At 41.8% G+C, this 21,685-nt stretch overlaps 1 protein-coding gene across 21 annotated transcripts in view; it reads right to left on the bottom strand.

Moving 5' to 3' along the window:
* CRADD (CASP2 and RIPK1 domain containing adaptor with death domain) overlaps positions 1-11,668 on the bottom strand; it is a 188,131-nt gene extending 176,463 nt beyond the window's left edge. For 3 of the 21 annotated variants that reach the window (XR_001892876.3, XM_021922765.2, XM_021922768.2), the window contains exons 1-2: positions 10,972-11,668; positions 9,365-9,668 (exon numbers count right to left, since the gene is read on the bottom strand). Coding sequence is in view for 13 of the 21 variants with exons in the window: in XM_021922765.2 (XP_021778457.1) it covers positions 9,365-9,662 (298 nt within the window). In the remaining 8 variants the exon portion in view is untranslated. The remainder of the gene's footprint in view (positions 1-9,364; positions 9,669-10,971) is intronic. The other 18 variants (XR_002515777.2, XR_002515778.2, XM_021922767.2 and 15 more) reach the window with 12 other exon arrangements.
* Between the last annotated feature and the right edge of the window lie 10,017 nt (positions 11,669-21,685).

Here is a 21,685-nt window from a genome sequence, read left to right as displayed (position 1 = left end):
GAACCAGGATCTCAGCACTCTGTACCCAGGATGGAAGTGCTCTTGGCTCACCAGCCTCCACCTCCTGGGTTGGCGTTCACTTGGCACTCAGCCACCCAAGTAGCTGGGATATGGGCATGCGCAGCCACCCCACCTTTACTAATATTTTAGTAGAAACAGGGTTTTCCATGTTGCCTTTCAAACAGTCTTCGAACTCCTGACTTCATGTTCCTCCACCTTGAATGCCACAGTGTTGGAATTACAGGCATGGAGCGTGCCCGCCTGAAATTCGTTTTTAATTACAAACAAAGACCACGAGCAGACAGACAGCCAGTCCGAAAGACTAAGCCAGTCCCACTCTTCCCAACTGGCCATTTGTCTCTCCTTCTCTCTTCCATCCTCAAGCCATCTTCGGCTCACTTTTTAACTGAGAGGAACATGCAACTCGTTCTTCAGCAGGAGATTCTGTGTCCATTTGGACATAACCTGATCTACAGAGCACAAGGTACTGCATGTAGTTTGTAATGATTGTACTAAACGATGTGAATAGCAATAAAAATAATTCCCAAATTCAAATTCACCAGCAATCCAAAATCCTCCAATTGTTGCCTCACGTGTGTAGCCTATATATCCCCATAGAGCTCTAATGGATTTTAATGTTGGTAGTAGCATCTCCCACTGTATGGAATCTGAGATTCTGGAACATTCTTGAGCAACAATGCTCAGGAAATTTAAGGAATAAAAGAATTTGCAAACTAATATCCCTCTACACCCTGATTCCTACCACCTTTCCATCTGGTGCTACCTAAAAATAAGAAGAATGCTTCAAGCCAGTACACAGCTTTGAGAAGCAAGAACTTGGAAGCAATGAATGAGGAAGGAGGCACGCCCCTAGCCAGCTGGTCAGATCTCAAGGTTCTCAACCCTGGCTGCAATTTAAGATGACCTCAGGAAGCATGTGTACGCGTGCCTGGCTTACTCAGGGGCATGCCCGTGTGTACCTTTAACATCATTGCCTAGACCCCACCCTCCAGAGATTGTTTAAGGGATTCACCTGGAGTACAGCCCGGGCATCAGCAGTTTTGTAAAAGCTCCCCAGGTGATTCCAAAGCATAGCCACAGTTGAGAAACACTGAGTTAAATCAACCCTGATGGTCAATACAATGTCTCATGCAGCCGAATGATCTCTATGTCCACAGAAGGGAGAAAAAAAGAGATAGTCAGAATTTCTAAGTGAAAAGAATACCAAATCCATGTTTTAAAGTGAAATGGAGGCATCTTTGCTGGGGCAAGACCTGTCACATGTTTGCTATTCCTAGAAAGACCTGGAATTAGCTGCCAACAGATGCATTATTTCATCAGTCCCATAAATACTCGATAAAAGTCTTCCGCTTTTCCTTTATGTCAGCCTTGCAGAGGTAGGGAGAAAAAAATCTTCTGATAGAATGCAGTACTGAACGATCATCATTTCCTTTTAAATGACTAAAATTAGCATTCATAAAAATAAAATATTTTAGTAAAATCTCATTCCAGCATACCTCTAAAGGCCCTTGGAAATTATCCTCTTAAAATGAAAAAAAAAAAAAAAAAGCCTTAGTACAATTTTTTAAAAGGCTCTTTCAATTATTAACACTGAAGCATAATACAATTCCATTTCAAACTCAGTGGGAAGCCAAGATTGTGCAGCAGAAAAAGTTCTAAATCAAGAGTTGCAAGGCCTGGATTCTAGTCCCAGTAATAAATTACATTAACTAGCTGTGTGATCATGGGCAAGTTGACTTAATCTCCCTAGGCCTCTGTTTTCTCAGAGAAAAATTAGATGATCTGTGAGTCCCACCCAGTTCTAAAATTCATAATACCAGCATATGGCTCCATCTTGCTGACTTTGTTTCACTAGCAAGTAAATGTGTTTAAAATTTAGAGAACTTATGAATTTTGAAATTCTAGTTAATTTAACCAGTTCCTGTCACTGTGCATAAATTGAAAGAGCAAAACTGTGAAGCATCAGGAATACAGCTCTATCTTCTATCTATACTAGAACTGGAGCCTTCCTGCTTTATGCCAGCCAGGTGAGAGGCTCCTCCCCCAAATGCCTGTCTTTTCTTTTCAAATTAAAAAAAATATGATAAAAAGCAACTTTTGGTCACATCCTCACACCATTTTCTTTTTCTTTTTGTTTGTTTTTTGAGATTGAGTCTCACTCTGTTGTCCAGGCCGGAGTTCAGTGCCACAGTCTCTGTTCACTGCAACCTCCGCCTCCCAGGTTCAGGTGATTCTCCTGCCTTAGCCTCCCTAGTAGCTGGGATTATAGGCACGTGCCACCACGCCCAGCTAATTTTTGTATTTTTAGTAGAGACGGGGTTTCACCATGTTGGCCAGGCTGGTCTCTAACTCCTGACCTCAAGTGATTCACTCGCCTCAGCCTCCCAAAGTGCAGGGATTACATGCATAAGCCACCATGCCCAGCCATTATTTCCTTTTTTTTTTTTGAGACAAATCACTCTTGTACCCCAGGCTGGAATGCAATGGCGCAATCTCGGCTCACTACAATCTCCGCCTCCTGGATTCAAGTGATTCTCCTGCCTCAGCCTCCCTAGTAGCTAGGATTACAGGCACCTGCCACCACACCTGGTGAATTTTTGTATTTTAAGTAGAGATGGGAGTTTTACCATGTTGGCCAGGCTGGTCTCAAACTCCTGACCTCAGGTGATCTGCCCGCCTCGGCCTTCCAAAGTGCTGGGATTACAGGCGTGAGCCACCGTGCCCGGCCTATTTTCTTATAGTCTCCTTTATGTTGACGCATTTCTACTTAAATATAAGTAATGTTTTTTTCCTAAATAATTTGGTATACTTTCAATCTTATTTCCTATTCAATACTCCTATGTAACTTTTTTCTTTTTATTTTCAGTTGATACATAATACTTGTACATATTTATGGGATACGGGGTGATATTTCAATACATGCATACAATGTGTAATGATCTTATAAGGGCAATTAGTACATCCATCACCTCAAACATTTATTCTTTCTTTGTGTTGGGAATATTCAAAATCCTTTCTTCTAGCATTTTGAAAACATATAATAAATTCCTGTTAACCATATTCACCCTACAGTGCTAGGACATTAGAACTTATTCCACCTATCTAGCTGTAATTTTGTATCCATTAACCAACCTCCCCTATGCTTGCCTCCCTCATACCCTTCCCAGTCTCTAATAACCACAATTCTACTCTCTAAAAATACATGTATTTTTAAAAGAACTTCATAAATAGAAAAGTTTTGCTTGCCATAAATGGAAGGAAGCCATTAAGTTGACACACACAAAAAAAGCAATACAACTAGATTCTAGCTAAATACTGTTGCCCAGAGCCTTTAAGCATGAGGACCTCTTATCATTCTTACATGAACTGAAACAGAAATAGAAAGGAAATAACTTTCTCATCATGTAATTCAAGATTACTTAATCCCACATCCACATATCAACTAAAGTCATGCTACGAGTCACCCAAGATCACGGCTGCACACACATCTCACATGTTGAGAAGCGCAGCAAACGGTAGCCACGGAGCCTCTGCTGATGTGGAATGTGATTCATCCCAGGGAGGAAGGTGTCTTATTAGCCACATTGTCACCTGTGGCTCCCACTCGACTTCCTGTGTATTTGTGGTCCCCTCTATCTGAAAGCTCTCCTCCCTGTATCAACTCTGCGGCCAAACTCAGTTCTCTGCTCAGTGTCCCCTCATCAGAGAGGCTTTTCCTGACCACCCCCACCACCACACACACTGCTTCTCTTCATAGCGCTCTTCACCACCAAATGTTATTTATTCATTTGCTGATTATCTGTCCCTGCCCTTATCCCCTCCCGCTACTAGAATACAGTGAACTCCATGAAAACAAGGGCGTTGTTTTGCTTACTGTTATATCTCCAGCACCTACTGTCTTGCACAGGGGTCCCCAACCCCCATACCGGTCCGTGGCCTCTTAGGAACCGGGCTGCACAGCAGGAAGTGGCGGGCAAGCGAGGATTACTACCTGAGCTCCGCCTCCTGTCGGATCAGCAGCGGCATTAGACTCTTATAGGAGCGTGAACCTGTTGTGAACTGCGCATGCCAGGGATCTAGGTCGCAGGCTCCTTATGAGAATCTAACGCCTGGTAATAATCTAAGGGAACAGTTTCATCCCAAAACCATCATTCCCCCCAATTCCCCCACTGGTTGAAAATTGTCTTCCACAAAACCAGTCCCTGGTGCCAAAAACGCTGGGATCCTCTGATCTAGCACATGGTCGATACTCAGCAAATATTTGCTGGATGAACGCATGAATGCCCTCAGCTGATCTGGAGATCCTCCATTTGTCTTTATATACCCAGCACCCGCATGCAGTAGGTCCTCAGGAAGTATATGAACATCGGGCTGGGTACACACAGAAATCTGGGCTCTCTGCAGACTCTCCGTTTACCAGAGGGAAGGGTCTAGATATGGATGCTGATCCACTGTTCTCGCTGTAGCATACAGGAGCCACTAGGCAAACACTACTCAGCCACAGTGGAAGTACGTGGATAGACCGCAAGCTAGATACACTGAGATCAACACTGAACTTCCATGTAGAGCAAGGTCAATTACATGGTATGATTGGAGGAAACTATGAAAAGAATCCCAAGCTAGAAACCTCTCTCATAAACCCATCACAATATCTAAAATGTCTGCCATTAAGAGCTCAGTGACTTCAGCTGCATCCAAGGATGCAACTCAGAGCTAGAGTGTATCTCAGGAGGGCGACAGGTGTGGTTCTGCGTCGTCAGTCAAGGCTGGCGCCACAAGGGGCAGGCAGAGCCCTGGAGCCCACAGGTAGAGGGGAAACGGACTAGCCAGTCCTGCGCACCGCTGCTGTACGAGCCACCAGGGAGTCCAGTGCACAGAGTCTATGGGGAGGACAAGGTCAAGTCCAGAAGATTGAAGCAAGTGTCAGCTTAGGGACAGCCATTCCAACAGGCTCAAGAGTTGAGACATTCAATGCTGATGCTGGAGACACTGAGCTGTGTTCCCAGAGCTCTGTTCTTCGCTGTCGCGTGGCTAAGAAGATATAAAGCAGGAATCAAACCAACGGAGGAGAGAAAAACAAAAACACTTCCAAGCTTAAAGGAAGACTGGGGTAAAAGGCAGAGTTACCAGGCAGAGAATCATGGCAGACACCCAGACCCACAGCCAGGGCCAACACAGTGGAACAGGGGGTCCTGTGGCCCAGGAGTCACTCCCACCATGATTTACGCTGAGTCCCACCAGACGGGGAGGCTGGGCTGCCATCAACCTCCTTTCCAGATCCAGATTAGCTCAGGCACTGGAGGGAGTTGTCAGCGTGGACAGGCCCCATGAGCAGTGAGAAGCCAGGCAGGCAGGCACAGGCTGCCTTCACCCAGATACAGCACTGTCTCTATCTCCTAAATGACCCGACAGGAGCCCACAGAGGATTTCCAACTGATCTAATGTCTAGTATGTGACCTCAGCCAGAGAGACAAACCATGAAGTGTTCTTTCCACGGTGCCAAGGTGGATTAAGTCATTTGATCACCAGAATTCCTCTTTTAAAAGGTAAGCGTCGTCACAGGGTGAGAAAAACACAAAACCAATGATCCATTAACAACTTTCACAACTTAGACCTTTTTTTTTTTCCTAACAGAGATTGGGAGACCAGTCACCTAGGCAGATTCTGAGAGAATCAAAAGGTTTAGGGTGTTTTTGTATGCTTTGAGATTTGATGGGGGTGGGGTTCAGAAGAGTAGAGAAGAACACGATACATTTCAATACTCTAAAAAAATTACATCCAGCACGTAAGTAAAAAGCAACTAACCAGGATCAATCACCAAAATAAAGCCTCTCAGACAGCTCAAAATTTACAAGTGAAACAACAAAAATTAAAACAACAAACCAATAAAGGAGAAACCAAGCATCTCTGGGAAGACCAACACAAGAAAATTTTAATAAGATAAAATCAGTTCATTCTTAGAGAAGGACCAATCTCTTGGCTAAAAAGAAGGCTATTCCTTCCCATTTGTTCTCAAGGCCTCCCAAGAGAAGACTACTGAAGCCTTACAAATTAATTAATAAGTATGATCAAAATGAGGAAAAGGTAAGAAGAGTTTAATGTGTACATACATTAAGAGGTTAATGAGTACACAAAGTCGCCTGTAGTCTAGTTCCTCAAAACTCAAAGATATCTTTACAAAAATTTAAGTGGACTATTTTAAATCTTATTAAAATTCCTCTATTACAACACTGGAGAAGCACCGGGGTCTTAGGCAGTAGGTTCTGGATTTCTTTTTTATAGGGACGTTAAATTGAAGGAATTTCAACTCCAATACTCTTCCCAGGATTTACAAAAGAACAAAACCTAGGTTTCCAATTCAGTAAATCCCGATTTAATTTTAGAATTAAAATAGTGCCACCAATTAAATTACTTTAAACATTTAAAAAATATTTTAAGGTCTGAAACAAGAGAAGGTGTTAACTATCAAGTTTCAATGCATCATTTCTTCCATTGCTTCCACCCTTTCCTTTACATATATCTTTACATATATATATATACATATACATACACACACACACACACACACACCCCTCTAGAACTTATGGTATACAGGATTTTCAAACACATATGAAGATTTTAAAAGTGATTTTTAGGAGATAGAAAACTATACAGTGAAGAAGTGAATGAATGATAAACCCCCAATTCAGGGCTTTTCACTGAGTGGGGGTTGGGAATGAGACAAGCTTGGGAAGGAGTGCCCAGGGTTCTTAAAGGCAATCGTAATATTATTTTTCTTAAACTGAGTGATGGGGAGATGGGTGTTCGCTGTACCATTATTCTCCATATCTTACTTATATTTTGTAATATTATTTAAAATAGTCAATATTTAATAAATACAAGTCTTTTTTAAAAGAGTTTATATGCTTGTCACTGTGGAAGATATTGAAAGACATGTAGAAATCAAATCCTCACAGTGTTACTCAATAAAAAGTAAAACAATTATGACTGTACAAATTTGTTTCAGAGCCAACCTTCTACAGAATTAACAAATCTTGAGAAAAACCTTATTTTTCTAAACTTCTACACAGATATGCTCAAGTTTTTCCCATCATGTACTGCTTCATTCTGTTTGCTTTTTTAAAAAGCTATTTTTCCTTAGCTTCTCTGTAACTTTCATCATTTTGTTAAAAAAAGCATTAATTCTTTCTAACTCTCTGAACGAATCCAAATAAATAAAAATGGGGTTATGGCCGAGCATGGTGGTTCACACCTGTAATCCCAGCACTTTGGGAGGCCGAGGTAGGCAGATCACCTGAGGTCGGGAGTTTGAGACCAGCCAGACCAACACGGAGAAACCCCATCTCTACTAAAAATACAAAATTAGCCAGGCGTGGTGGCGCATGCCTGTAATCCCAGCTACTCGGGACGCTGAGGCAGAAGAATTGCTTAAACCCAGGAGGAGGAGATTGCAGTCAGCCGAGATTGCACCGTTGCACTGCAGCCTGGGCAACAAGAGTGAAACTCCATTTCAAAAAAAAAATGGTATTATGCCTCTATGAATGACATACAACAGCATGATTTGTATCACCCAAAATGACCATAAAATTAAATTCAGTATTTGGATAGTGAAAGGCTTTCAGTTCACCTGTTTTGTTGTTTCCAACTATATGATGCCAGCAGAAACCTCTTAAGTCAAATATCAGGAAAGCACCAATAATTTTTAACATTTCGCCAACTCTATGTTATCTATTCTGCTTTCAATAGAGTCATAAAAACATCTTAGACACATTTTGTTCAGACATGTGGAGTATTTAATTTTGTAAGGATAATCCAAGCAGTGAATTCCAGTGGTCCTCAAAAGCCAGCTATTTCTAATATTTCAAAAAGCCTAAAGATACATTTACCTGTAATGAGCCCAGGCTAGGAATGAAAATACTTTTGCTTTTTCCACTGGGATCTTACCAGGTCTTCCTAAAGTTAGCTGGCTATCTCATGCTGATCAGGTATTCAGACATATGTCAAAATATGAGGTCCATGGAGCAAAAATAGTAAAAGTGGTCTTATTATCAGTATTCATTTTTTTTAAATCAGTATTTAAAAAATAGCAACATGAAGCCTGGGGCCCACTAAACCAGAATAGTTCTATCACTATTATCACAAACCCCAGAGAACCTTGATTCTCTAACTTTGTTAAAAATTTGCAAGTCAACTTTCAATTACTTTTTTTTCAATTTTTAATTTTTCCCAGTTCAGTTCTCTGCCCCTCCATCTTTGTAAAACAGAGTCAAGGGAAGTTAAGAAGAAGCAAGTGTTTCCATATCACATCTTCTTCCTGCTACAAGCCAGGCTAACAGAACCAGAACTGTTTCTCTCTTCTCCAGCTTCCAATTCTCCTTCAAATTAAACTGAGACCCTCCCCAAACTATTGCTCTTTGCAAAATTAAATACTCCGGTGTCTGAACAAAAGCTAAACTGAAAAGGACACTGTAAACGAATAACCTTTAAAAACAAACTAAGTCAGCCTTCAAAATAATCCCCTTTGGCCACATGGGACAGCCCAGGGGACAGGTACAGGGCTTTCCTTCCTAGAGGCTGTCTCCTCCTCCACGAATCTGACCTTTTCCAGCTGGTAGCTCTGGCACCTCACAAATCACTTGTCAGTAGGCTGAATGCCTGCTTTCCCATCTGCACTTTCCAAATGGTTCCTGATGCCAACGGCTGAGATATGACCTGACTCTCTGATGAGAACATGCTTCCCAAGTGACATGCCAGGTTTCCCTGGAAGCATTTCTAAATGCATTCTCTGAGCTCCCTCCCTCACCTCCCAGTCACGGTTCATTCTTCCTTCCCTGCACTTCCTAATGCCACCTCCTGATCCTATGCCTCTAATGTCATGTCCCTTCAGTCCCAACTCCTTACCCACTTTCATCAACCGTTGACCCTTGTTCTGCCTTACATCCCAACTTCAAATCCAAAGGGCAGAGTTCTGGCTAGGTGTGGTGGCTCACGCCTGTAATCCCAGCACTTTGGGAGGCTGAGGTGGGTGGATCACCTGAGGTAAGGAGTTGGAGACCAGCCTGGCCAACATGGTGAAACCTCATCTCTACTAAAAACACAAAAATTAGCAGGGCATGGTGGCGCAAGTCTGTATTCCCAGCAACTCGGGAGGTGAAGGCAAGTGAATTGCTTGAACCCAGGAAGCAGGGGTTGCAGTGAGCCGACATCACGCCATTGCACTCCAGCCTGGGTGACAGAGCGAGACTCTGTTTCAAAAACAAACAAACAAATAAACAAACCAAAAAGCAAAGGGCATAATTACAACATTTTGGAGCTGGTTTGAAGTGATCTTTCTGAGGCCTACCTGCAGGCAGGTCGGTCATGGCCTCTTTCCTTGCCTTCTTCAGCTTCTCCCTGACCCAGGGAAACTCCTGTAGGGAATCTAGGAATGTATCGAATGCTTTAGGGCCCCTGGAAGGTAGGATATCCAGCAGGAGCATTGTTTTCCGGAGGCCTGTGGTTTGAGCATTGATTTCTTGAACATGGTTTTCCGTCAAGATTCCTTCCTGGTAGAGGTACTGAAGAACCAGTCCCTCCACCAATACCTCTGCACCCAGCTCCAGGCGAAGTGAGCGGAGTACTTGCTTGTCTCTGGCCTCCATTTCTCCCTGGAAAGAGCCGAAATCACAGCTCAAATTACAGACATGCTGATGTGGCCCGAAAGACAGTGTCACTGCAATGTAAGTTCCTTCAGGTCAGGCATATCTTCAAACCGTGGCAGAGTGCCAGGTCATGGTATTTAATTCACGAGTTAAGCCAAGCCAAGTTAACTTTGAATGTTTCCTAACATAATGAACAACAATGAAGATGAATCATCTTTTCTGTTCCTGCTTTTCACACAGTGGGGTCCCAGCTCAATTCCTCGTTCAATAAAGAAATTTGGAAAAAGAAAAAAAAAAGTGGGTCAGAGACCCTTCCGAAAAAGCAATTTTCATCTGAAGATTACAGAGCAGCATTAATTTTAACATGCTGGAGAAGAAATCGTGGTTTTATTTTAACATTGCCCTCATCAGACCTGCACCACCACCACCACCACCACCACCACCACGGCAGAAACTGCCAAAGTGGGCGCAGGTGTCCCTTTTTTGATCACAAGTATTTGCAAAACCTGATCAGTAACAGGAGTGCAGGACAGAAATCAGCAGGAACAGAGTTTAAGGCTCTTTTCGCTAAAAGACCTGTACACCATCACCTGTAAGAAAATTGTTGTTTGTGCCCAGTCTACAATAAACCTTACACAATATATAGTCACAGACTCCATTCCTTCCCACTAAGAATTCCGAATCTCCAGCACAACACTGTCGTGGCCACACATGCATGGGACATTTTATGGGATTTTTTTTCTTTAAAACACCCCAGCGCCGGTCAGTAGCCAGGCACAATTTGAAGGTGCACTTCCACCACCCCTGCACCCGTGTGCTGTGGCTTGGTTGTGTGTAAGGCAGTGAAGGTCAAGTGACCGGGAAGGCAGGTAGGGATGACAGATGCGGCTTCAGATACACCCGGGCAGTACGACCACGGCTGGGCGACACCCGATCCCACATTCCCCCTCGCAACCCTGCAAAGTTTAGGAGCTGACAGGTGAGGAGGGGGAGGTGTTCACATTTGGCTGTGAGCGCCCATTGGGAACTTTTTTAAAAATCTCTGCCTCGGCCGCTGAAATCCTTGTATCAAACAGGAAGACTACGGGCGGTTTCTCCCGCAATTTGACCCGCTAAAGAGGGAGTGCTGGGAATGAACTTAAGAGCGGACCAAGGGGAGAGCGGGCCTCCGGCACTACCGCAGCCACCCAGCCTTGGCCCGGATCGGAAATGCAGAGCAAGTTAGTGGGGCGGGGAAGCCCCCGCAGGGCCCAGGTCGCAGACGCTACAATGCAGGACTTTCAAGAAAAAATGGATTCCTGTTACTTACGTCTGCAACCACGTATCTTTGGGGCGGGGGAGAAAAACTGCAACCGGAATCCTGACTGTTAGGGAACCTGCCCCATAAGCACCATCTTTGTTAAAGGCGAAAACCCTAAACAGGAAGTGTTGACACCATCTTTGTTGAGGGCAAGCACAGGAAGTGCTGTCGCCGTTTTTATTGAGTGTTCAAGGGTCGGATCGAAGCTCTTCCCGCCATGTTTACTGTGGGTAAACAATTCAATCACGGGGAGATGGACAACAGTAGCGTCACTTAGAGGGTATCTAAGTAATGGAGTAATTGAATCATTGCATTTTAACACAGTAACTACACCAGGGCCTTACACACAATTGACATAACAGAGAGGCAGGTCAAAAGTCACCCTGGTAGAGACGCCTTCTCTGACCTGGTTAAAACGGCAACACAGCTGCGCTCATCTCCTGCACTCCCCATTCCCTTAACCAGCTTTATTTTTTACGTATCACCATCTTATTAAAACTTTTTACTTATTCATTTGTTTATCCCTCTGCTTCCCTCCATTAAAATGCAAGGTATTTATTTATATCAAGGGTTCCTGTCCGCAAAAAGTTTACAAATCTGTCTGTCAGGATTTCGTTGCAGCACTCAGCTAGCTACTCCTAGTCAAAAAGGGATTTGTCAGGGGGAATTCGGGACATTTGAAATGATTGGAAAGACTGGAGAAGGGCTGAACATCCATGAATGACTACAAAGATAAGATTGCCATACTGGCTCCTGCCCACAATCAGGAAGATGGCATCAGGAAGTTGCCATGCCTCGTCCCCAACCTCTCAACACCGACAGAACAATTAACAGGACACTGGAACACTGCTGCAAAAAACCGTGGTCTCCACGGCTGCATTTGCCAGCAGCATGAAAACAGCACCTGCAAATATTGCTCTGCTGCCTGCAATTGGTGAGATCAATTTCAGATGCAGAATATTAGCAGCAAGGATGTCTAGAGCATGTAGTTTATAGCTTTCCAGCTTGAGAAACACAAAAAGGTATAGTAAACGAGGGAAGGGCTGATACTAAAGGCCTATCTACTGCATCCACCACATTTTCAATTTGGAAAGCAAGAAAAAATGCACGACCCAAATACAAACACAGAAATGCCAAGTTGGGTGTCCTTCCTCACATTCCTTTGTGAAGTGAGGCAGTCGATCAATAAATACATTCATTGATTCATTTTTTTTTTTTTTTTTTTTTTTTTTTGAGACGGAGTCTCGCGCTGTGTCACCCAGGCTGGAGTGCAGTGGTGCGATCTCGGCTCACTGCAAGCTCCGCCTCCCAGGTTCAGGCCATTCTCCTGCCTCAGCCTCCGAGTAGCTGGGACTACAGGCGCCCGCCACCACGCCCGGCTAGTTTTTTGTATTTTTAGTAGAGACGGGGTTTCACCATGTTAGCCAGGATGGTCTCGATCTCCTGACCTCGTGATCCGCCCGCCTCGGCCTCCCAAAGTGATGGGATTACAGGCTTGAGCCACCGCGCCCGGCCATTGATTCATTTTTAAATCAATTGGATGATACATACAGAAAGTCTCATGCTTACTAAAAATTTGTTGACAATACAGGGGGAAAAACTCCTGAAATATTGTTTCTGCAAAGGTTTTCATAGCCAAAACCTTTGGTGGGAAATGAAAATATCTTTGTAAGCAAATCAATGGAGAACAGTTCTGAAACTCTCTCCTCAAAACCTTCTAAAAATTGTATCCACTTTACAGTGTTACTATGCCAGTTACCATTTTACTACACCATTAATGACAGTATTTTTTACCTATGTGGCAAGTATTATTATTACAGTCATGCATTGCATAACAATATTTGGGTCAATGACAGACTGCATATATGATAGTGGTCAGAGCAATAGGCTATGCTATATGGCCTAAGTAGTAGGCTATACCATCTAGGTTTGCTTAAGTACACCCTATTTTGTTTGCACAATGACACATTTCTCACAATGTATCTCCATTGTTATAACTGTATTAGCATTTTGCATGTATAAAGACTGTGGAATCAGAATGGTCAATTGTCTTAGCCAAAATCTCACAGCTAATATAGAGCAAAACTTGAATTCTAATGAAGTTTCTCTGATTTCATGCTCTTTCCAATACACCATACAACCCTGTATAGTGAAGAGTTTATTGTTCTAATGATAGCCAAATATTACTTGCAAATCATCCTGTTGCCACCTCCTATCTCTCTCCCTTTTCCCCTTTTTCTCGAGAATCATTGTCCTTTCCTCAGCAAGATTTCCCATCTGTACATAGACAAGTGTTAGCACCATTCTTTGTCTTCATCCAGATAAAGTGCAGAGCACTTGCAACACTGCCAAGCGTTGAGGTTTATAGGTTGAATATCCCTAATCCAAAAATTTGAAATCCAGAATGCTCCAAAACCTGGCTGGGAGTGGTGGCTCACACCTGTAATCTCAGCATTTTGGGAAGCCAAGGCAGGCAGATCATTTGAGCCCAGGAGTTCAGGGCCAACCTGGGCAACATAGTGAGATCCCATCTCTACAAAAAATACAAAAAATTAGCCAGGCATGGTTGTGCACGTCTGTAGTCCCAGTTTCTCAGGAGGCTGAGGTGGAGAATCAATTGAACCTGGGAGGTGGAAGTTGCAGTGAAACAAGATTGTGCCACTGCACTCCGGCCTGGGCAACAGACAGAGACCCTGTCTCAGAAAAAAAAAAAGAAAGAAAGAAATGCTCCAAAACCTGAAACTTTTTGAGTGTCAACATGATGCCACAAGTGGAAAATTCTACACCTGACCTTACGTGATGGGTCAGTCAAAACACAAACCTTTGTTTCATATGCAAAATTATTTAAAATATTGTATAAAATTACTTTCAGGCTATGTGTATCAAGTATATATGAAACTTAAGTTTTGTGCTTAAACTTTGGTCCCGTCCCCAAGTTACGTCATTATGTATATGCAAATATTCCAAAATCCAAAAAAATCCAAAATCCAAAACACTTCTGGTCCCAAGCATTTTGGGTAAGGGATAGTTAACCCATGCTAACTTTTTAAGAGAGGAAAAGCAAGTGGATTTTTTCTAACTGTAAACTTTGATAAATTTCAAACATATAGGAAAGTTGAAACAAATAGCGCAATAAACGCCCATATAAAGTTCCATATTTCTTGATGATTCATCATATTTGGAAAGACTTGAGATCTCCTAGGAGCTAGAAGGTGAGCCTTGATGATGATACCCAGGAGGAGGTGGGGAGCCAACAGTAGGATCCATGAGGTTTCACAGAAGAGAAGCAGCAAGAGACAGCAGGAGAGTGTCAGGGCCGCAGCCGAGGGGCATGGCGTCCTATGGTAAACAACCTGAGAGAGTGGCCATTAAAGATCTGACTTAAATCTGCAGCATGAAGCCTTTGACCATCAAATTCCTCTTCCCATGGCAAATACAGATGAGTATCCATGCTGTGTCTTAAGCAACTAGGCTGAACGACTAGCCCACTGCCATCAGCCACCCCACCTCAGCATACAGCAATACTTTGTGGCAGCACACCAAACACCCAGCTTTACTTAGGCAGATGAGCTAAGGCCAGAGGGCTTCTAAGGAATGGAACACAGATCAGAATCATTATCACAGGTGGTTACTCCTCCGCTCTGGCCAGTGCCTCTCTGTAGTCTGGAATTGTGTCCCCACGGAGGATTAAGCACCTGTTACCCAGTGGTAACAAATCCATCTTCAGGAAGGACAGATATTTTCATTTTTCTCTCTCCCCTAGTATGTTTACTTGTGTCAAGGTATCCCTATGTGAGTTTGCAAAAGAAAGAGTCAAAAAGAACAAATGCAGTATTTTTCTCTTTCGATTGGTCTTTGGTTTTGCAGCCTTCAAAAAATAAATCAAAGGAATTGCATGTTTTGGTTCTTCCTGTTTCATTGATGTAGAAGTTAAGTCATGGGGAAAAACAGAGTATTTTCAAGCATACTTGAAACATTTATTAAAATAGATCATAAATTCGTTCACAAAGAAGCATTAATGAATTCCTGAAAATCAATAGAATACAAACTATGTACTCTATAATTATACAATAAAATTAGGAATTTTGACAAAAGGACAGATTCCATAAATCCCATAAATTTGGAAACTAAATAAAACAATGCTTAAACCCTCAGGTTTAAAAAAAAAAGTCACACATGTATAACTAATAAAATATAGAAAGAAAAGAAAAACTTGATAGTAGAGAAACTTGGCAAACATCGCCTTAACCAAGTGATCAAGGTTAAACATCCCCAGCAATGAGTCATGGAAGTATGTACTCCAATACGATGTGACAAGAAGGGCATATCTCCTTTGTGATATTCTCCTTCAAAATTCATAACCTCAGTCTTTTTGTAAGAAAACATCAGATAAACTCACACTGAGAGACATTCTATTAGGTTGGTGCAAAAGTAATTGCGGTTTTTGCTATTACAAAATATCTGACAAGTACTCTTCAAAAGTGTCGAGGTCATGAAAGACTGAGAAATAGTTACAGATTTAAGAAGACAAGGTGTGACAACTTGAGGAAGGAAAGGAGCAAGAGAGGGAGGATCAGAGGAGAAAGAAGGAGAAAACGAACGTCATAAAGGACTTGCCCATAGTCAGGGAGAAATGAAAACTTCTGGGCCTAAATTCCTAGTCCCCATTTTATCTTAGCTATTTTCTTGACATGCAGCATAGAATTTCGTATGGTCTCTGTTCCCCGGACCAACCCTCCCCAAAAAGAGATAAAATAAAAATTTGTCAAAAGAAGTACAGACATCTATCCCTGTAACTGTAAATCCTTTAAAAAAAAAAAAAACCCCACTTGGAATATGCAAGTGTTGCCTCTTTTGGTGTAACTTTTGATTAAGATATGCTGTAGATAATATCATCTGCACTAATAAATTATTATTTTACTAAGTTATGAATTCCAATGATTCATTCAACTCTTTGCTAATTTTCATCTTAATTACTGTTTGTTGTAAAAATCCTGAGACTATTTACAAAAACCTTTTAAAAGAGCCAAATACATTATTATGCAGAGTATCATGTACTAATTTAATCCTCCAACAATTCTAGAAATTTGAAGCGTTACACCATAAGACTTTAGTGGTTGGTAATACTAGGACTATTATAATTTATGAATAATTGACAGCAACAAGTTTCTGCTGAGCATTGATTACATGCTATGGTCAGCTAGGGATAACCCACTGAAAGAGAGAGATGGTCTTAGTCTTCATGGAACTTAGAATCCAGTGGAGAAAACAAACTTAAACAAGGAAACAAAACAAAAGTAATAATTACAAGTTGCTATAAGTGCAATGAAGGAAAGGTGCTTTAATAAGATAAACTGGTTCGGGGGCTGGGAGATGGCAGCTGATTCTAATTCAGTCTTCGGAGAAAGCCTCTCTGAGGAGATGACCTTTCTCCTAGTTTTCTTCCAAAGACTTGGCAAGAGTTATAAAACTGTACTACACACGTTTAAAAGATGGCCGGGCATAGCGGCTTACGCCTGTAATCCCAGCACTTTGGGAGGCCAAGGCAGGCAAATCACTTGAGGTCAGGAGTTTGAGACCAGCCATGGCCAACGTAGCCAAACCCCGTCTCTACTAAAAATACAAAAATTACCCCACTGTGATGGCATGTGCCTGTGATCCCAGCTACTCGGGAGGCTGAGGCAGGAGAATCGCTTGAATCTGGAAGGTGAAGGTTGCAATGAGCCGAGATCGCGCCACTGCACTCCAGCCTGTGCAACAGAGAGAAACTCTGTCTCAAATAAGTAAATAAATAAATAAATAAACAGCTGGATTAAAAAAAAAAAAAGAATTTAAGGTATTAGGACACAAAAAGGTATGAGGACATGTTAAAATAAGTTATTAGTTTCCTGGCACTCACAGTAAAAAGACAACATCATTCATATTGTAGAGTTCTTATCTCTCAAAGAAAGAAAATATACTGAGTCACCTAAGGGGACTAATATTTCTCTGGCACTGGTTTCAAGCAGGAATTTATCATATGATTCTTTCTATAAGGAAGATCAGATAAGTTAATAAACTGTCATTTTCTCATGTTATTTTGCATAAGATACTAAAATGTTCTTCAAATGACATTTCTGATTGTAACCCAATATAAAGCACAAGATAATGCAGTCCAGGTAGTGACTTTCTGGTGGTATAACTACATGCAGGGACTGAAAGAAACTAGTAAATGAATGCCACTTAGATTCTCTCAGGTACTAAGTAACAACCCTGAACTTCGGTATTCTGAATAGCAAAATTTTATAGCTAAAATCTCTGCTGAATATCTACTGGGCTGACATTGCATATCCCTGATGAAAGAGAAATACACACGGTTCAGACAGCAGACACGAAGGGGACTGATTTAACATTTTGTAGCGAACCATTTAATAGCTAACCTTCCGTTCTCATTCAAGAAAATTGACATAGAAGCAGGCTGCACTGGTACCAGGGAAGAGGGCCAAGATGTTTCTCAATGTACAACAAAAAGAGTTTGAACCTGTTTCAGAAGATGGCCAAGTATTTGGAGATCACAGAACTTGACATCATCAAGCATAAATAAATTATTTTGATATCCTCCCCCCACAAAAAAATCCCTGAATATTTTATTTGGCCATTTTGACCACGAAAGAACTTCACCATGGACTCTACTGAGAATTTCTTTCCAATCAGAATTACATCACCATTGGTCTGCCAGGATGATTTATCAGTAAATGTCCCAAGTAGTTGAAGGAACAAAGCTTTTATCTGAGGTTATTTAATAAAGTTCATTTAAAAACTAAATGACTGCTAAATATAACGATTTTTGTTTCTGCATAATTAATGTTGGGCTGTTCTTTCTGACAATAAGCCATCAAAAGCCTCTGCTGTATCTTTTTTTTTTTTTTTTTTTTTTTTTGAGATGGAGCTTTGCTCTTGTTGCCCAGGCTGGAGTGCAATGGCATGATCTCAGCTTACTGCAACCTCCACCTCCCGGGTTCAAGGGATTCTCCTGTCCTAGCCTCCTAAGTAGCTGGGATTACAGGTGCATGCCACTACACCAGGATAATTTTCGTATTTTTAGTAGAGAAGGGGTTTCATCATATTGGTTAGGCTGGTCTCAAACTCCTGACCTCAGTTGATCCACCCAACTCGGCCTCTCAAAGGGCTGGGATTACAGGCATGAGCCACTGCACCTGGCCTCTGCTGCATCTTAATAAGGCAAATACAACCATTGGCCTAGAAAAGGGTGCTTCCCTTCCCTCCCATTTTTGCTGATAAGTGGGCATGCATCCAATCCACATACTAGCTAGACAGGAAGCATAGCATGTTGAACAAATAGTGGATTTTTTTTCTTTTCTTTTCTGAGAGACAGGGTCTCATCTTGAACTCCTGGGCTCAAGGGATCCTCCCGCCTTCGCCTCCCAAAGTGCTAGGATTACAGATGTGAGTCACCACATCCGGCCCGAATAGTGGATATTAATGTGAAAGTGGAGATTGTGTTTGATTTAACAGGCAAAAAAATCAAGCCATTAAAAATGTCAATGTGGGAATAATAATGGGAATATGAATGCTGGGATGCCTGGAGTACCAGTTGGCTACCAATAAAATATGGGCTGAAATATGCTTCTCTTTACTCAGAGAAGCCCGCCCATTTTCACAAAGTGGAAGGGAGGGGAAAAGAGAGACTGAGTTATGGACTGTGGCCTACCTCACCAAATCCATTCAGCACAAACGGGTTTCTCCTAGTGGCCTAAGAACATCAGATATGTGGAAGGAAACATACTGTCTGATATGGCTTAGATCTGTGTCCCTGCCCAAATCTCATGTCAAACTGTAATACCCAATGTTGGAGGTGGGGCCTGTTGGGAAGTGATTGGATCGTGGGGGCGGAATTCCCCCATGCTGCTGTTCTCATGATAGTGAGTGAGTTCTCATGAGATTTGGTTGTTTAAAAGTGTGTGGCACCCACCCCACACCGCTTGCTTCTGCTCCGGCCACACAAGATGTGCCTCTTTCCCTTTTGCCTTCTGCGATGATTGTAAGTTTCCTGAGGCCTCCCCAGAAGCCAAGCAGATGCCAACATCATGCTTCCTTAACAGCCGGCACAACCATGAGCCAATTAAACCTCTTTTCTTTATATGTTACCCAGTCTCAGGTATTTCTTTATAGCAGTGCAAGAACTCCTAGTGGCCTAAGAACATCAGATAGTGGAAGAAAAAGGAAACATACTATCCTTGAAACTTTTGAGTGGCTTGTACTCCCTCACTAATTTAGACTGTTTTTTCTTGGGACAGAAAATTAATTTTCCATTTTTTAGTCTCTACCCACATAATCTGGTACTATGCACACAGCATGTGCTCAGTAAATGTTTGACCAACAACATGACTGTGCTATATTAATTTCCTCTGACATACCTGCCTAGCAGTAGGCAGCCAAAAATGTGGATCAAAGAATGCGTAGTGTATTATAATCAGACTTATTTCTGATCCCCATTCATGTATGCTAAAGAATGTGAAAAGGCCAAAATTCTATCAATTTATTTCCATATGGGTAAGTCTACAAGGATTATATTTTATTACTATAAGTTTTTGTTATGAGTCATAGATACCAGGAACCTCTTCTCTTTTTTAACTCCCATTGTTGAGAAGTGAGAGTGTGCTTTTTCCCCTAACCATTCTCATCCCGCCCACTCCATTAAATATTATGTAAAGGCAAAAATCCCCCAAATGTTTAGCTCTGACCTCATGTATCCAATTTTCTACTTGACACCTCCACCAGAGTTCAATAGGCATCTCAAACTTAATCTTTCCAAAACCAGACTCCTGATCCTCTCACTCCCAATTTACTCTCCTCAGCCTGCTCCACTTTTGTAAATGGTACCACCATCCACTCAAGCCAAAGACTGCAGGGTTCATCCTTAATTCCTCTCTGTCCCTCACACCGACTGTCTGACCCATCAATAAGTACTATTGCTCTTCCTCTACATCATCACCTAACCCATTCGCCTCTCTCCATCCTAACCACCACTACTCTCTTCTACATCATATCTTGCTTGGACTCCGGAACTTTGCTTCATCTTTTCATCCATAAAGAGGCCTTCCCTGAACACCCAATCTAAAATTGCTCCCCAGAGTCTATCACATTGCCTAATTTCATGTTTTTCTTAGCATTTATCACTACCAGTTAATTTTCTTATTTGTTTGTTTTTTTATTGGGAAGGAGGATATTTTCTGTCACTCCCCATTCAATTGCACGTCCATAAGAGTAGGGACTCTTACTGTCTTGTTTGCTGCTACATTTCCAGTGTTTATAATAGAGTTTGACACATAATAGGTGCTCAATAGTCATTGAATTAATAAATTAATGAATCAATTAGTGAATAAGCCTAATGTGTATTTGAACATGAAAGATGAGCAGAATGCAGAACAACACAGGTTTTTATGTAAGTAACAGATTTATTGAGACTAAATTTAAATTATCCAATTTCCTTTGACAGCTCTCACCCTACTATTTTTTAGTTAACAATCATTGAACATTTATTACATGCCAGAAACTGGACATTTTTTACATATATTAGCTCAATGAATTTCATTCCATCCTTGTACAGCCTTATAAAGTAATTACAACTAGCTAAGTGGCAAAGCCAGGATTCAACTAAAAGTCAGGCTTATTCCAGAATCCCAAGCTCTTTACTACCATATTAATATGAATATTCCTTTCAGATTGGCCAGATTCCCTAGAACACTCATCCAGCAAAGTAAGGTCAGGGCAACTTAGCCTCAATGTAAAGCCCCATGGCTCTCCCCTGAAAAGCTGCAGCATTTGTGTGGTTTCCTTTGAGAGCACATCGAGATCAAAGCTTGGCTATACAAGATCATTCTTCTCACGACGCATATCCTATGAGCACAGCAAGACATTAGCCAAAACAGCATTTCTTCAGTTAGTTAATTAATAAATTTCTGAGTGTTCTGCTGAACCTGTACAATGATTATTAGACATTTTCTGAGATTCAGGCCTCCAAAGTTGATACTTAACAAAATTTTCTTTTTACATACAGAAGAATTGGGCTCTTGTAAGGATGAAGTGAGCTGGTGCATATGACATCTCTTTGAAAAAATATAAACTATTACATAGAATATGCGCCATAATATAATCACAGAATTCTGGAAATGAAAAAGAACTAAGAAATGGCACCTAATTTTATGAAAGTGAACAGTGAGGCACAGAGAGGTGAAGTGACTTGTGGTTGAGGGGCTGGTAGCCAACAGAATGAAATTACATTGTTTACCAAATTTAATTTTATTTTTTCTTCTTTTTTTTTTTTTGAGATGGATTCTCACTCTGTTGCCCAGGCTGGAGTGCAATGGCATGATCTCGGCTCACTGAAACCTCCGCCTTCCAGGTTGAAGCAATTCTCCCACCTCAGCCTCCCAAGCGGCTGGGATTATAGGCGTGTGCCACCACATGTGGCTATTTTTTGTACTTTTTTTTTTTTTTTTTTTAGTAGAGATGGATTTTCACTACATTGGCCAGACTGCTCTCAAACTCCTGACCTCAAGTGATCCACCCGTCTTGGCCTCCCAAAGTGCTGGGATTACAGGCATGAGCCACCACGTCCGGTCCCAAATTTAATTTTCAATCTGAATCTCAGTAATGGTCTTTACTATCATCTTAACTGAGTCAACACACCTGATTTCAAACTTTCAGAATGATGCCAAGT

The sequence above is a fragment of the Papio anubis genome, chromosome 9 (genome assembly GCF_008728515.1).
Source record: "Papio anubis isolate 15944 chromosome 9, Panubis1.0, whole genome shotgun sequence".
NCBI classification, from domain to species: Eukaryota; Metazoa; Chordata; class Mammalia; order Primates; family Cercopithecidae; genus Papio; species Papio anubis.
Note: the sequence above shows the minus strand (reverse complement) of the source record. Positions and strands in the feature narration are given on the sequence as shown.